General features: G+C 31.7%; 2 protein-coding genes across 2 annotated transcripts; both read left to right on the top strand.

The window, feature by feature from the left end:
- The first annotated feature begins 6,288 nt into the window (after nucleotides 1-6,288).
- Nucleotides 6,289-10,139, top strand: LOC139485830 (uncharacterized). Its single transcript, XM_071270476.1, has 2 exons — nucleotides 6,289-6,375; nucleotides 7,252-10,139. The coding sequence occupies exon 2, from the start codon at nucleotides 7,342-7,344 to the stop codon at nucleotides 9,214-9,216; it is 1,875 nt and encodes a 624-aa protein (XP_071126577.1). The 5' UTR covers nucleotides 6,289-6,375; nucleotides 7,252-7,341; the 3' UTR covers nucleotides 9,217-10,139.
- LOC139485829 (uncharacterized) lies at nucleotides 9,823-15,004 on the top strand. The gene is made up of 2 exons (XM_071270475.1): nucleotides 9,823-9,866; nucleotides 13,026-15,004. Exons 1-2 carry the CDS (start codon nucleotides 9,860-9,862, stop codon nucleotides 14,960-14,962), a joined length of 1,944 nt encoding a protein of 647 aa, XP_071126576.1. The 5' UTR covers nucleotides 9,823-9,859; the 3' UTR covers nucleotides 14,963-15,004.
- The last annotated feature ends 439 nt before the right edge of the window (nucleotides 15,005-15,443 follow it).

Here is a 15,443-nt window from a genome sequence, read left to right as displayed (position 1 = left end):
ATTTATCTCAATCGAAAGTGTTTAACCATGTTATCAAAAGTAGTTAACAATCGGGATTAGTGAGAAAGTTACGAATAATTTTGGCAGAAACAGGCTTGCGAGAGTAAAAAAGGAATATCCAAAATGGCATTACCGTGGAATTTGTGGCAAATTCACCTGCAGTGAAATCATAAAAAAAACTGAACTCAGAGGAAAATCCAATCGGAAAGTCCATAATCACATGGCCAAATCAATGACAAAACACATAAAAAACGAATGGACAAGAACTGTCATATTCCTGACTTGGTACAGGCTTTTTCAAATGTAGAAAATGGTGGATTAAACCTGGTTTTATCACGCTAAACCTCTCACTTTGATGACAGTCTCATCAAATTCCGTTATATTTACAATGATGCGTGAACTAAATAGACACAATAAATAAAATAGTCAAAATATGGGTACAGTAGTCCACATCGTGTAACAATTTTTAAAGGAACAATTTAACAGAACACAAAAAGGATATGAAGAAAAAAAATGCATTTTACTGACAAATAAACACCTTTTAATTCAATATCACACGTTTACACTACCAGCCTGATCAGCAGCGATATCAGTTTTATTTTTGTCATATGAACAATTTCAAATGAAAGCTGACTAATGTTTCATTTTTTTAATAATGTCAATTTACAAGTTATAGGGGTGTATTAACTAGTCAATATTTTGTTTTGATGTCTAGAATTCGAATCTTCAAAAAGCAAATTTTACCAAAGATGTTTGTCAAAAATATATCTATAAGATTGTAAGACGTATCGAAAGCTTTGCCAAACTGAGATAAATGCTCCTTTAAATGTGAATAAGACAAAAATGAAAATTCCGGAAATATTGATAAAAAAATGCAAATCCACAGGATGAAAAGGAAGAAAAAAAAATAGATTGATGACGTCCTCGGTCAATATAATTTGAACAAGTCCATTCACAACAAATTAATCTCGTCAAAAGTCCATAATTGATAAATATATCTTTGAATGTTGGTTGTGTACTTATTGATTTTTTAGTCCAAGATACATAATTTGTTTTATACATTTTTGGTTTTAACTCTAGCTTTTAGTAAGTGCGAGTTATCTCAGATCTGTAATTAGTGTGATTGTGTTGTTAAGGACGAGGGAACGATAAATACCCTGCAATGTTCGAACTGTATTTTTATTTTGATATGTTCTACTTTGTATCGATCTGATGAGTAAAGCTTTTTTCAATTATTTTTGATAGTGTTTTGTTTAATATGTTGTGCTTTTACACTACTGTGCAAGGTCAGGGGAGGATTGAGCGTGCAGACATGTTTAACCCAGCCAAATTCCTTATGTGCATGTTTCAAGACAGGAGCCTATCGTAGATTGGGAAAAGAAACCAGAGGAATCCTCTTTCTTTAAAACTAAACCATTTTTTTAAGATGTGTGGCACATAAAGACACGTGTGTTTTGTATAATAAATACATACATGAAAATATAAAATAGAAGAACGAGACAAAGTCGGACTGTAACTTTAAAATCAAATATTAAATCTGTACACTTAGAACTTCACTCTTATTATGTATAATATTCCCTATCTGGCCTAGGGAAGATAACTCCGAAGATATTTTAGTCAAACTCAACAGGGAATTTGTGTATAAATACTACTATGTTTATATTTTAGTTAATTGCTATTAATAAGTATTGCAATGTGCATTGTGTTTAAATGTAAAATCAGTATTTAGTTCTATTATAATCTTAAATCAATCCTAATTCTATCTTACTTTTGAGATATAGTTTTATTAAATGTGACATCATTTTTGTGATGTTTCAGAAATTCAAATGTGACGTAATTTTTATGCCTTTTCACCACTTCGTATGTGACGTCATTTTTATGATTTTTTGCGTTGAGGCCTGGATTAAGTCGGGTGTGTCTATTTTTCTGTGTTGGTCTTTGCATTATGTATTCGGGTTTTGTTTTCTGTAATTAGTTAATACTTCACTTTCATTATGTATATCGTTTATATTCATTTGATAAAATTTACTGTTTGCATAGCATAAGTTGTTCTACATAATAAGGATGTTCTTATCCCAAGCATAAAAACATAGCCGTGTTTGACACGACCTTTTTCAACTTTTGATCTTCAGTGCTGTACAACTTTGTGCTTTTTTCACTTTCGCTATTTTGTATCTGGGCGTCACTGGTGAGTCTTGTGTGGACGAGGCGCGTTTTTGGCGTATTGAATTGTAAACCTGTTGCCTTTTGTTATCTATTAATCATGTGTTTCTTTGTCTAATATGTTCTCCTATTTATTTGTATTGTAGTCCTGTAATATTATGTTGTCATTTCAATGTTATATTTAACATTGCCATTAAAGTGCAAGGTGTGGCATGCCACAAAATCAGGTTCAACCCACTATTTTTATCTTTAAAAATGTCCTGTACCAAGTCAGGAAAATGGCCATTGTTATATTATAGTTCGTTTCTGTGTGTGTAACATTTTAACGTTGTGTGTCCGTTGTGTCGTTTGTTTTCTCTTATATTTGAGTGTGAATTCACATTACTATAAGACGTGTCACGGTACTTTTCTATCCCAAATTCATGTATTTGGTTTTGATGTTATATTTGTTATTCTCATCGGATTTTGTCTAATGCTTAGTCCGTTTCTGTGTATGTTACATTTTAATGTTGTGTCGTTGTTCTCCTCTTAAATTTAATGCGTTTCCCTCAGTTTTAGTTTGTTACCCCAATTTAGATTTTTGTCTATAGATTTACGAGTTTTGAACAGCGATATACTACTGTTGCCTTTATTTGGACACACGGAGACATGTTTTCTATTCTGTTAAGGTATGCTACAGAAAGAAGATAAGGAAAGGTCACCAAACAAGCCCAATCATGCAAAATGTCTGTTGTTTTGTGTATTCAAATATGATATATACTTTTGTTTTACGATCTTAACAACGGGCCTGCTCATCTCAAAATACTTCCAGAGACTTTCCAGAACTCCTCACACTCTTTATTTTTGACATGGTTTGGTCAACTATATTTCAAGGTTTGAACGTCTGTCAATTTGATTTTGGGTTGATTAGTGCGTATTGACGTTGGTCACGTACTTTTTTAAGGCAATTGAATGTTCTTGATCTAATTACTAATAATGATGGATTGTCAGAAGATAACAGCAAAAATTCATATATTTGTACACAAACCAACTGTGCTGTTGTAAAGAACAACACAAACACTAAATAAATAAATTCATCATTTTTTATACGATTTAAAATAAGTACCTTTTAAAGGGCAATTTTTGGTGACTGTTTTGAGCTTCAGAAATTGACTCTAATTTTGGATGTATATTCGATCTATTTCATAGTTTTAGAATAACAACAGCTTGTTTTGAAAAGTAAACAAATCAGAAGATATATAACAATTGTGAAAAAAAAACACAACAAATTCAGCAACTGGCGAGTTTCTCTGCTAAATGTAAGCATCAATTGTATATCACATTCCGAGAAAGGGGACGAAATGCAATTACGACAATCGGAAGTAAGTTTTATAATCACCTCCACACATTGATTGACCTGTGCGATATGTCTTTGATACATGGTTTCTCAGTTTAACAGCTGTTGATACCTGATACCTGTCTTATATGTAAGGTATTAGTCATGAATTTCCTGACTACAAACTAGCAACGAGAAATGTTTAAATCAGTTTTCTAGGTTGTCTTCTTCTTCCTTGGTCATTTTGTCCGTTCCTGGAGCAACAGTGTAACACCGAGACAGAAGCTACTAATTGTAGATTTAAACTCGTATGGAAGAAGATTTGGCAAAGTTATAAAAACAGTTTGCGAATCACGAACCAAAGGTGTGTATAACCAAACACATTACAAGGAGTCTTAAAACCGCACTTTAGTAGTAGATAAAATTTCAGATTGAACACTGGAATATTTATTGATACATTGATGTCAAAAAATTGAAAACAACACGTTTAATAATTTCTTGTGTCCGAAGCGCTTTTCTTGATTTACCTTCATCAGGAATGTTCAAAGCCAAACATTTGAAATCCGAAGATAGATAAGTACCGAAAATCGTTAAAGAGCTATATGTCAACAAGACTTAAAATTGTCAACTGACTATTAGTTTGGGCTAGTAAAGCTAGTAATTTCTGTCATATGTCGTCTCTTGTAAAGAGTTGACTAATTGGCAACCAAGCCAAATTACCTTTTTTTTATATCACTATGAGAAAACAGAGAAAAAACCATTTTCCTCGACAAAACATTTTCTAGACTTTTACTTTGACGTTAATTAAATTTTATGAACATTCACGTTCCTTTTCTTATTTATCAAACCCCGTAAATTGATTGTCAATCAATGTTTAATAATAATTGGATCAATATCCCTAATACGCCTCTAAATGAGGAACTTAAAAGTTGTGTAAATAAAAGATCACTGTGTAGTGAAATTGAACATGTTTCTATCTTTTACAAATGACTTAGCCTAACCCTTCGTGATGATTTGAAAAGAAGAGGAACATAGAATAATGTGTAAAAACTATTGAGCTATCAATCAGATATGTACAAAGTATTACCTTTCCAAAGTAGTTATTGTGTTAACAAAGGGATTTTTACCACGCGGAGCCGCATCACGAACGGATTTTCGGGGTTTACTAATGTTTGGAAAAAGTAGTCTCACTTTGTATCCCGAAAATTTAACTACATATGTGAAAATGTCACAGCTTCGAAACGAGCTATCATACATCTACAGGATAACAAACAGCCTTTTGAAAAACTATTAAAGATATTGACATAGTTATCAGGGGTACCAGGCTTTTAATTTGACAACCAGACGCGCGTTTCGTCTACACAAGACTCATCAGTGACGCTCAGATAAAGAAAAGTTAAAAAGCTAAACATGTATAGATTTTAAAGCAAAAAAACATGGCACACGAAACATTTGTAACGTAAATTTATTATTATTTTTTTTTATTAACTAAAAATGTTGAATAATGGTACTTTTGTCACTAAAAAAATATTATTGTTGATATGCGTATCTGTGAAAGACTCAAAATGACATTTCACGCAATTTCACCATTTTTTTGCCAAAATTTTTTTTTCATTATTGGTGACCTTTGTTTTTTATTTGCTCAGTCTTTAGAGCTATATTTCAGCGTTTTAAATCAAACTTTTGGACCAAGTGTCACAAACCGTTTTTTTTTTTATATTCCGATAAAAATATGTCAACACTGCTATTTTCCCTATCATTTCAGTGAAAACGGTCCCTTTTACATACCTCTTTAAAAGTAATATATGAGCTTAAAGGGTCCGGGACCCCCTATTTGTTCGGCAAATTTGATTCACTTTCTGTAAAGATTAAAATAACAAAGAATACGACACTTCTGACAGAAACTTCGAATGGGCCCGATCCACCTAAAACGCGGTTCATTATTGTCATTGATTACGCTTACACGTTTAGAGATCAAAGTACATTAACCACTCTTCGATTCTAATCTCTGCTCGGAATGTCACAAAAGTATGCATTTGGTGTTCTAAACAATATGCATTCCGTTTTTTGAGAGTTTAAACACATGAAACTGTTAAGGTGTACGCTAGTTGACTTAAGGGCGAATACTCAGCTTTGATGTGAAAATTCCTATAAAACTATTTTTTTATTTGTGAAGGAATGGGTATGGTAATCACTGTAAGATAATCTCATTACAATGTTCACACCAAGTGTTCAATTCTAGTGAAAAGAAGTACTTGACGCAGTACATTACATACATGTTTGAATCATTTTGTTTTCGTAGTTTTTCATAAGTGTATTGGACGTTGAGTTACAGGTTCAACATTGTTAAACTAAATGGTATTATATCGCAAATGATTCTGGAGTCATTTCCATAGTGTCAATGATATATAGTTGTAAAATCAATGAATTTGATTTAGCTATTTATACATGCAGTCACAAATGAAACCGATACTATTGATATTTATAACTTGATGTATTTATCATGCCTCTCCCCCTCCCACCTCCAAATGTTTGTACATAAGAATCATAAAAACAGTGAAATACAAAATGTTATAATGCATGAATTTAGTTAGGACCATAGTGGTCACTACCAATATTGATAAAAGTTAGATTACCACTATATCAATTGAATTTGAAATACAGTTATAATAAAGCTTTATTCAGTCGTCATACTTTTATGATTAAATGCATTCAAATTATTATACAGGACACAAACTACGTCAATACACTCCACTCGAATACAACATTCACGGTCTGGTAAATCTCTTTATCTCAGAGATCTAGTTCATTTTACTTTTAAATCAAACGAAATTTGAACTAGGGGAATTCCGGTTAAGTTCCCAATAGAACATTGAAGAACTACAACAGAATGGCAGGTAAAATTAATACTATAACAAATTTCTATTGAAATCTGAATAACGTGACGATTTGCAAAAGATTATTAGGAATTCATCAAATGTTTGCGATGTCCTTCTCACAAGAACCAGCCCCTGTTTATCAAAGCAGTCTTAAGGCTGCTAGGGCATTTCCTAACATCATCTTAGTACATATCTTTTTCCTAGGTGGGTTAATCAATATCATATATAGATTGAATAAATTTAAATGTAGAATATCTTCAAATTGGCTCAACTATTATAGAAGACTTACTTGAGAAAAAAAAAACGAATACAAGATTCAGAAAAAGGGGTGTCCAATTTATGGTACCGAATAGTTGATGTAATCCGTATTTATATAACAGATTCCTCTTAACTCTATTTCGTATAAAACCTTGACACTTCGAATTAAACTTAAAGTATAGCATAGTGTAGCCATTTATATTTAGTTGTCAATATTTAAAATGTTCAATTCATATATTACATATTCATATGGATGTGTCATAAAGTGTGAATATACAGTTATCAGATAAATGTAATTCATGATCTGTATCATAATACTTTAAATAAATCTAAATTGATAATTATTTCTATAGAAGGTATTTGTATGTTGTTGTTTTTTAAAGTCCTTGATATTTTATTTTCCTTTACGCTCCCACTAAGCGCATAAATTTGTACTTTACCGAAATGTAGTCCGATAATGCCTTGTTATTTTGCTATCCCTAAATGTCGCGTTCACTCAGTCTTACTTAATTCGAATATTGTTATCGTTTCTGATATGAACTCTATTGAAAAAAATCTCACCGTTTTATAATTGTCGTTCTTCACTATTTATCATCAGTAATTGAGTTTTTCTTATCAAATTAATTACATTTACAGAATCAACTACAAAAAAATGAATCAATAGCTCTTTATCGGTACTTGTGTCAGAATATTGTTGGAACAGAGGAGCACGTGAAAACAGTAAGAATGCTGAACACTATAAGAGACAATTTGTCATACGACCAAGAAACTGCAACAATCACTAGCGGAAGTCGAGGGGAGGGAATTGAGATGAAAGGAAGTGATTTAGATATCATGCGTACCATTAGATGTATTGAGGTTTGTGAAAACAGAGACATTTGTTTCAAACATGCAAAAACGTATTTTACTATGGAAACAAAAGATACCAAGCCGGGTTTTACTCAGTTGCGTTTAATGTACACTGACCATGGTACTCCTGTAGATATCTTTGAACAATGTGAAGAGATCGGTAATGAATACTACTTTTCAAATTTCAAATTCAAACGGAAGTTTACAGGTTGTGCATGGTCAACTGTTCATGGACCGTGTTTAAATGACGAAAGCGGACAATATGATATGGCATACTGTTTACATAGTAAATCATGGATAACACAGGCAAAGCATTGGATTAGAAGACCAAATAATTCATGGCCAGAAGACGATGTTAAACAGGCTATAATTAAGCATGGAGTTCTCTTTGTTCCAATAGGTGATAAAGGATCTGTCAAAGAAGACTTAGAATGGCGTATATCGTTTTCCGTTGCAGAAAAACTTCTTATATATACATTTACACATACACAACTATTATGTTATGCTCTCATGAAAATTATATTAAAAGACGTAATAAACAAAAAAGAATTTCTTTTTGACGAAAAAAGGAGAGCAAATAGCACAGACTTATTGTGTTCATACTTCCTGAAAACAATTGTATTTTGGGTATCTGAAGAACTGCCACCATCAATATGGAAGGTGGAAAATTTGATATCCTACTTTATGAGATGCCTCAAAAGACTTATATACTGTGTTGAATATTCCAGCTGTCCGCATTTCTTTATCCCCGATAACAATTTATTTGAAAATAAGATAAAAGGACTTGCACAGAAAAAACTTTTACATCAGTTGCATAGTCTTAACAGTTTTGGTTGGCTCTGTATCATGAAATCAAAGCAATCAACGAATTTCTTCAAATCTCAATTATACTTAAGTAGAGAACTTAGTTATTCACAAGTCGACACTGTTAAACACTTATTGTTTTCGATGATACATAATATGGATTGTTTACTAGAAACTTGTTATTATGCAACAGGGATACAAGCTATTATTTCATCCGAAAATTCCAAAATCAAATACCTATACTCGTACTATCTGTCCAAATTTTGTTATAAAAGTGATCAATTTGTTCAATTTAATGACAAATACGACAATAAAAATATGTATAGACAATACACAGCGTGTGTCAGTACTCTCCTCCGGGGAATGGGACATGATTGTGTGTCTGGGTGGCTGATGTTAGCCTCGTTTTTCTACAAAACAAAAGAGTACCAAAAAGCTCTTGACATCATAGAACACTCATTATCGAAATGCACATCGGACAAACTATTCCAGTTCAAGGTTTTATCAGATAATAATAATGAATTGTTAAGTTTGCAATTGTTTAGGAAGATGAATATTGTTCAGGTGTGGAAAAATCTTTTATTAGATTATGCGGTATTTACTCAGAACTCTAATATTATACCAAATGAATTACAGATTGACGTAGAAACGAGTGATCATTTGATACCACCAGTGCAATATGGCCACTTCCTGTGTTTTCTTTGTCATTATAATCTTCAAAACAATAGGCATTGCCTCGAGTCGATCATTAATTTACAAAAGACAATACTGGAAGAATGTTTCATATCACTTCGCATTGAGGTAGCAATATGTTTCAAAATGTTAGGCGTATCTTTACAAATGGTAGGAGATATAGATTCCGCAAGACACGCATACGAAAGTTCAAAAAGATTTGATGGAAAACAAAGCTTAAATTATGCATTTAAGAGATTGTCATCGATAAGTTGAAAGGCATTATAATAATGTTTTTAACGTATAGATTGTACTTACTGAATACTTGAAATGGCGGATTTTCAATCATCCGTTTTAAAGTTTTTTCTTTCATTTAAGCTATATCTGTATATAAAAGTCTTGTGTTATCATGTAGACACGTTTGTTTTAATGTAAAACGTGTAAATCAATAACAACAAACAAATGACAAGACGGTTTATAGGAAATATAGTTCGTTTGTTTTTTGCGTCCGTGTATGTATTGTTACTCTTCGTTTGCATGGTTTTTTTTAAAAGAAAATGTACCATAACGAATGAAATGTTTTTTAATAATTTGCGTATTAACAGTACAATAAATAAGGAAAACAAATCAATACACAGGACAATCAAACTTTAACTTGAATGCGACTCTTTGGCAAATATAAGGTCAATGGTTTGTTCTGTAGACCTCGAACCAATGCACTCACCACTGAATTTAATACTGAAATATAACTTGTTTATTCAGTATCGAAACTTGCATGATATATGCATAAAGTAAAATAACATACATTTATCAAAATTCAATGTTATATACTAACGTGACCTTTAAATGCAAACAACGAATGTCGATACTTGGGGATTCCCCGTTGTAAAGGTAAATACATGCATTTTTATTAACACGAATGGCAGGTAAACATTATTTAAATTAGTTTTTCACCTAATTTTTTTTTATCGACATAGATTTTGAACAACAGAAAATTTACTTGAAACCAGTTTTATGTTAACATAAGCTCAATATACTTAGATTATTTTAAATATTTAAGTTTGTTTATTTTTCGATTTGTATATCCCTTTTCAAGTTATGTATCATTATGATAAATACACTAAAAATATGTAAACATATAACAGAAGGATTGAAAATTTAAGATTGTCTTATTATATTTATTAAATATATTAAAACAGTACGACATTTAGTCCTACAATAATATTGGAAATCTGAAACATATGCGACAAAAAGGGTTGCCTAAAGGTAGAAATTGTTTCGATTGATATAATTTATTATGAACAGTAAATCATGCACATTAAGTTTAGTCATAATAAACATCATCATCCAATCAACAAATTTATAGAAAATAAATTTTATTGCATTTGAAAATAGTCTAGGGTTAAACAATACCCAGACATTTAAAAAAAGATTAAACTGGTAGTTTACCTGTTCCTACCAACGAAAAAGAGAATTGACATGTTGTGAGAGAAAACATGAACAGGAATATCGCCAAGATTGTTATATTAAAAAATGTACATTATCGAAGTAAAAAATCAATGTTTCGTACATTATCTATACAGCTAGATAGATTTTGTTAATGGTTTTTTTTAAAGAAGCAATCACATCATTACCTTGAGGAGGCTCGATGGTACAAATAATTCAGCCATTATTAAAAGATTATTTTTTTCATTATAAATTTTATTTATTACACTAATCAGTTCTTACTTGGTGATATGGTACAAAAATGTATTAAACAAGTCAATTCGTTTTGGTCCTAGATGACTTTAAAATGTTTATATCATTACCAAAGCTCCAAATTATCTCCCTGTGGTAAACAAATGCCATATTTTTGCACTAAAGTTGAAATAACTTTTGATAACTATATTTGTTGTTATATTGCTCAATTAAACTTTACTTAAACTAAACTACTGTAAAGTTTAAGCGATTTCTGTAACTAAAATCTTCTTTTTTTATTTCGATTATATTTTTTCTTCTATTAGTTCAACAGAAAAAAGTACCTTTAGTAAACAAAAATGCATGCTGCTTTCGAAGGCAGATTGTGAGCTTAACTGAACTGTGACCCCATATTTTTATTTAATTTTTCCACTTGGTATAGGATTAAGTTTATTTATAGATTATAGAAAAAAATAGCGGAATCCTATATTGAAAAACAGTGATTTATACCCGCGAGCCCCCTAACTTATGATATGGATAATTATGTACTCGGAATATTAGAAATAAATACAAAAATTAAGTATTTCCCTCTCAAGGTCTTCGACAGTATCTTTTTCGCATTTGAAAAGCTTGGAAAATATTAAGTTTAAATGAACCTGTAATTTTCACACACTATATACATTGTAACTGTTGATGTACGACACCGTAGCAGATCCTTAGACCATATGAACATTTGAAAGTTTAAGTGTTTATGCTCAAAAGTTTATGTACATTTAAAAGTTTAGTAAGATTTGCTCTTTACTCAAACAATTTGAGGTCTAAATGAATACAAAAACACACCCAATAAACCAAGAACAAATTTGATACGCAGTTATGATATACCTACCATTTGTCTAGAAGTTTTCATAAAAGGTTTAAATACATGGAATATTTTTTTTCATTACCATATAAAAAGGTTAAAAAAAAGGGACGAAATATACCAGAGGGAAATTCACAAACAAGAATCGTAAACAAACAACTGTACACAAAACACATTATAGAAACAAACAGACTATGCAATTCAAAGCCAATCATACACTGTGGTGATCTAGGTACCCCGAGAGATTATGCAGATCCTGCTCAAAATGTGGCACCCGTCGTGTCGCTAAAGTGATAACAAACCATGTAATAAGGCGGTAGGTTACATTCGTGAAAGGGGAGCTGGATGGTAGTTACAACATAAGACACATATACGCTATCATCTTTGAAACGGATATTGTATAGCAATCAATCAACTCGTGATAATTAAATGATTTCAACTTCATCATTGGAACACTTGGGTTATTAGCTTCCTTGTGAGAAAGAAGCAACACTTTATTCAGTAAACCATGACAGAACATTAAAAGTTTGGGATAATCGTAGCAATTTTGAGATAAATAAACTGCATGCAGGCGCTGATTGAATGTTGCTATGAAATGGAAAGTTCACACAAAAAGGGGCAAAATATACACCATTTGGAAGCTAAAATCATTACTTTATCGTATTTTGTTTTCAACCGACCCTCATTTAATTTAAGATATTAGGCAGACTTAACTGTATGTGTTGTAATCTGTTGTCCGTTCTTTGGTAGTGTTGTTGTGTCTTTGAAACCTTACCCATTTCCATTCTTAGTTCTATTCATCTCTTGTTCGATGGGTCATCGTATAGTTCGATGAGATATTAAACAGTTCGATGAGATATTCAACATTTCGATGAGATATTTAATAGTTCGATGAGATGTTGACCATTTCGATGATATATTTAACAATTCGTTGAGATTTTTAACATTTCGATTAGATATTTAACAGTTCGATGAGATGTTTAACAATTCGATGATTGATAATAAATGATAAAGACGTACAAATGTAAGTTGTAAACATGACATATATGGAACAGCAGTACATAACAAAATCAATAACATTCATTGTAAGATAGAGTTAAGTTTAGAATACATATTAAAAGACTTACACGATCGAAGTTAAAATCGATTTGGCTGGTTTTCTCTTTAAGGCAGACATCAACAAAATGGCAGGTACTTATTTTATATTCAGAATATGTTTTAATGTGTATGGTGAAAGGTTTTCTTTACGAGAGCCACTCATTAGTTATATATTTCTTGTTATTACTATGGAATATAAACAGTACAATAACTAAATATGTATTTCTTTTGTTTATCAAGTAAATTCGTTTTAGTTAATGTAAGAAGTAAGAATAGCAATAAAATTAAGATAAAAATCCTTATTCTGCGATTATTAGTGTATCTTCTGTGATGTTTGCGGTCAGAGAAATTCATATGTGTCATGACGTTTAACAAGGAGAGATAACATTTCGTCAATGTCGCTCTTTGCGTTGTAACTCTTCCATTAACATTGATTAAATATGTTTTATAGATTCAGCAACAGCAAACCAATCACTAGCTCTGTATTGGTATATTTGCCAGAACATTGTTGGAACAGAGGAGCATGTTAAAAATTTCAGAATGATGAATTCAGTTAGAGACAATTTAACATGCGACAATTGTTGGACAACAATTACTAGTGGCAGTTTTGGAGAGGGACTTGACCTGAAAGATAGCGATTTAGATATTATGTCAATAATGAATTGTTTTGAGGTCGTTGCAGAATTAAATATTCGTTTTAAACCTAATATGACGTATTTTTTAATGGCAACGGAAGCTACGAAACCAGGTTACACACAGTTACGACTTGTACATGGATACCCTCACAATTCGTTTGAAGAGATTGCAGGTGAACATTACGTTTCAAATTCATCCTTTAAACCAGTTAATTCTAACAGTTGGTTATCTATTGTTCACGGACCGTGCGTATCCGACAAATTAGGATATGTTGACATTGCATTCTGCTTACGGAGTAAAGCATGGGCGTCACAGGCAAATCAATGGATTTTTCGACCAGGTACATTGTGGCCGCATTTTGATCTCAAACACAGGATTATTAAGCATGGTGTTCTTTTAGTGCCAGTCGGTGTTAAAGGATCTACGAAAGAACATTTGGAATGGCGAATATCGTTTTCAGTTGCAGAAAAACTTTTAATTTATACGTTTACACATTCACAATTTATATGTTATGCTCTATTGAAAATTCTTTTAAAAGATATAATAGCTGACGACTTAGAATTAAAAGATGTGCTCTGTTCCTATTTCATGAAAACAATACTGTTTTGGATTTCAGAAGAATCTCCACTCACAATATGGACACCGGAAAAATTGATATATAATTTCATGAAATGTTTTAAGAGACTTATTTATTGTGTCGAATACTGCGATTGTCCCAGTTATTTCATTCCTGATAATAATTTATTCGAAAATAAGATAACTGGACACGTGCATGAAATATTGTTGAATAAGCTTCGAAATATATATAGTTGTGGCTGGCAATGTATTGTATTTTCAGATCGAATAAAGGATGTCCAGCAGGTAGTATTTGGCAGTTACGAATCACCTTTACCAAACGGTGCACATTTAGACAATATCAAGCTATTAATAATGTCATGCTTTGATAACGGTGATGTTTTACCGTCGAATTACAATTTTACCTTGAAAAAAGGACTAAAAATTATATATTCAATCAGGAATTCAAAAATAAAATACCTATACTTGTACTATATTTCGAAGCTATGTTGTAATCGAAGTCAGTTATTACCAACTAAGGCTATTTCCAGTAATAAATCTGCTTATAAACAGTACAAAAGATACTTAAGTTCTCTGATGCTAAATACCAATCATGATGCTGTATCTGGATGGTTGATGTTACCTTCGTTTTTCTATAAGACAAACCAGTACAGTGTAGCTATTACCATCCTTCAGTACTCGTTACTAAAATGTTCACCCGATAAACTTTGTTTAGGTTCTCGCCTGACATCAAGCCAGGAAGATTTACTTAATTTGGATTTCTTTAAGAAAATGAAAACTGTTCGGTTGTTGAAATTCATGTTGCTAGAAAGAGTATTTTTTCACAACTCAGTATTCATACCAAGAGAACTAGAGCTGACGATGACAGAAGGTAAAAGTGTAAAACTTATTCCTCCTGTAGTCTTTGCTCATTTTCTACGATTTCTGTCACATTTTCGTCTAAAAAATTCCAGACAATGTCAAGGTTCCTTCCGAGATTTACAATTAACTGTGAAAGAAGATTATTTCATAGCTCATGATATTCAGCTCGTTATTTCCTACGTCGTCTTAGGTATAGCTTATCAACTAATTGGCGAAAAAGAATATGCGAGACAGGCATTTATAAAATCTATAGAATTTCATCCAGATGAGGTATCAAATAGTGCAGCATTCCAAAGATTGTCACTAATGATTTGAACATTGATATTGTCTATTGAAATAAAGTTTTCTCTTAAACAATTCGCTTTCCTTTTTTGTTCATATTGCTCGTTGCTTGTTCAATACTTTATATTTTAATGTTAGTTTAACAACTGACGCAACGTTACACTGGAATAGACTTGATTGGTTTTTGATATCTTTATCTTGTAATGTTTTTTTTTTGCAGGATGCTAGATATCTCGTTATTTTCATAATTTTATCGTGACGGGTCCTTCATAGTGAAGTACAGGGTATATTATCTATATTATTTAAAGCAATATAACTACTTGAACCCAGGTCGTTAGGACTATGGTGGATAATTGAAACATCAGCATTCCTTCTATGTCCGTTACTGTTTACATTTTTAATTGGGTTTACCTTATCTAAATTTATAATGTTGGTTGACATTTGGTAGTGCATTTCAATTTAAAACAACCTTGATACTGGTTGACTTACTCACACTATTGACAAACGCATATGA

The sequence above is a fragment of the Mytilus edulis genome, chromosome 8 (assembly GCF_963676685.1).
Source record: "Mytilus edulis chromosome 8, xbMytEdul2.2, whole genome shotgun sequence".
Taxonomy (NCBI): domain Eukaryota; kingdom Metazoa; phylum Mollusca; class Bivalvia; order Mytilida; family Mytilidae; genus Mytilus; species Mytilus edulis.
Note: the sequence above shows the minus strand (reverse complement) of the source record. Positions and strands in the feature narration are given on the sequence as shown.

Coding starts and splice junctions, on each gene's coding strand:
- LOC139485830 (XM_071270476.1), top strand. CDS start 7,342: ATGCTGAACACTATAAGAGACAATTTGTCATACGACCAAGAAACTGCA.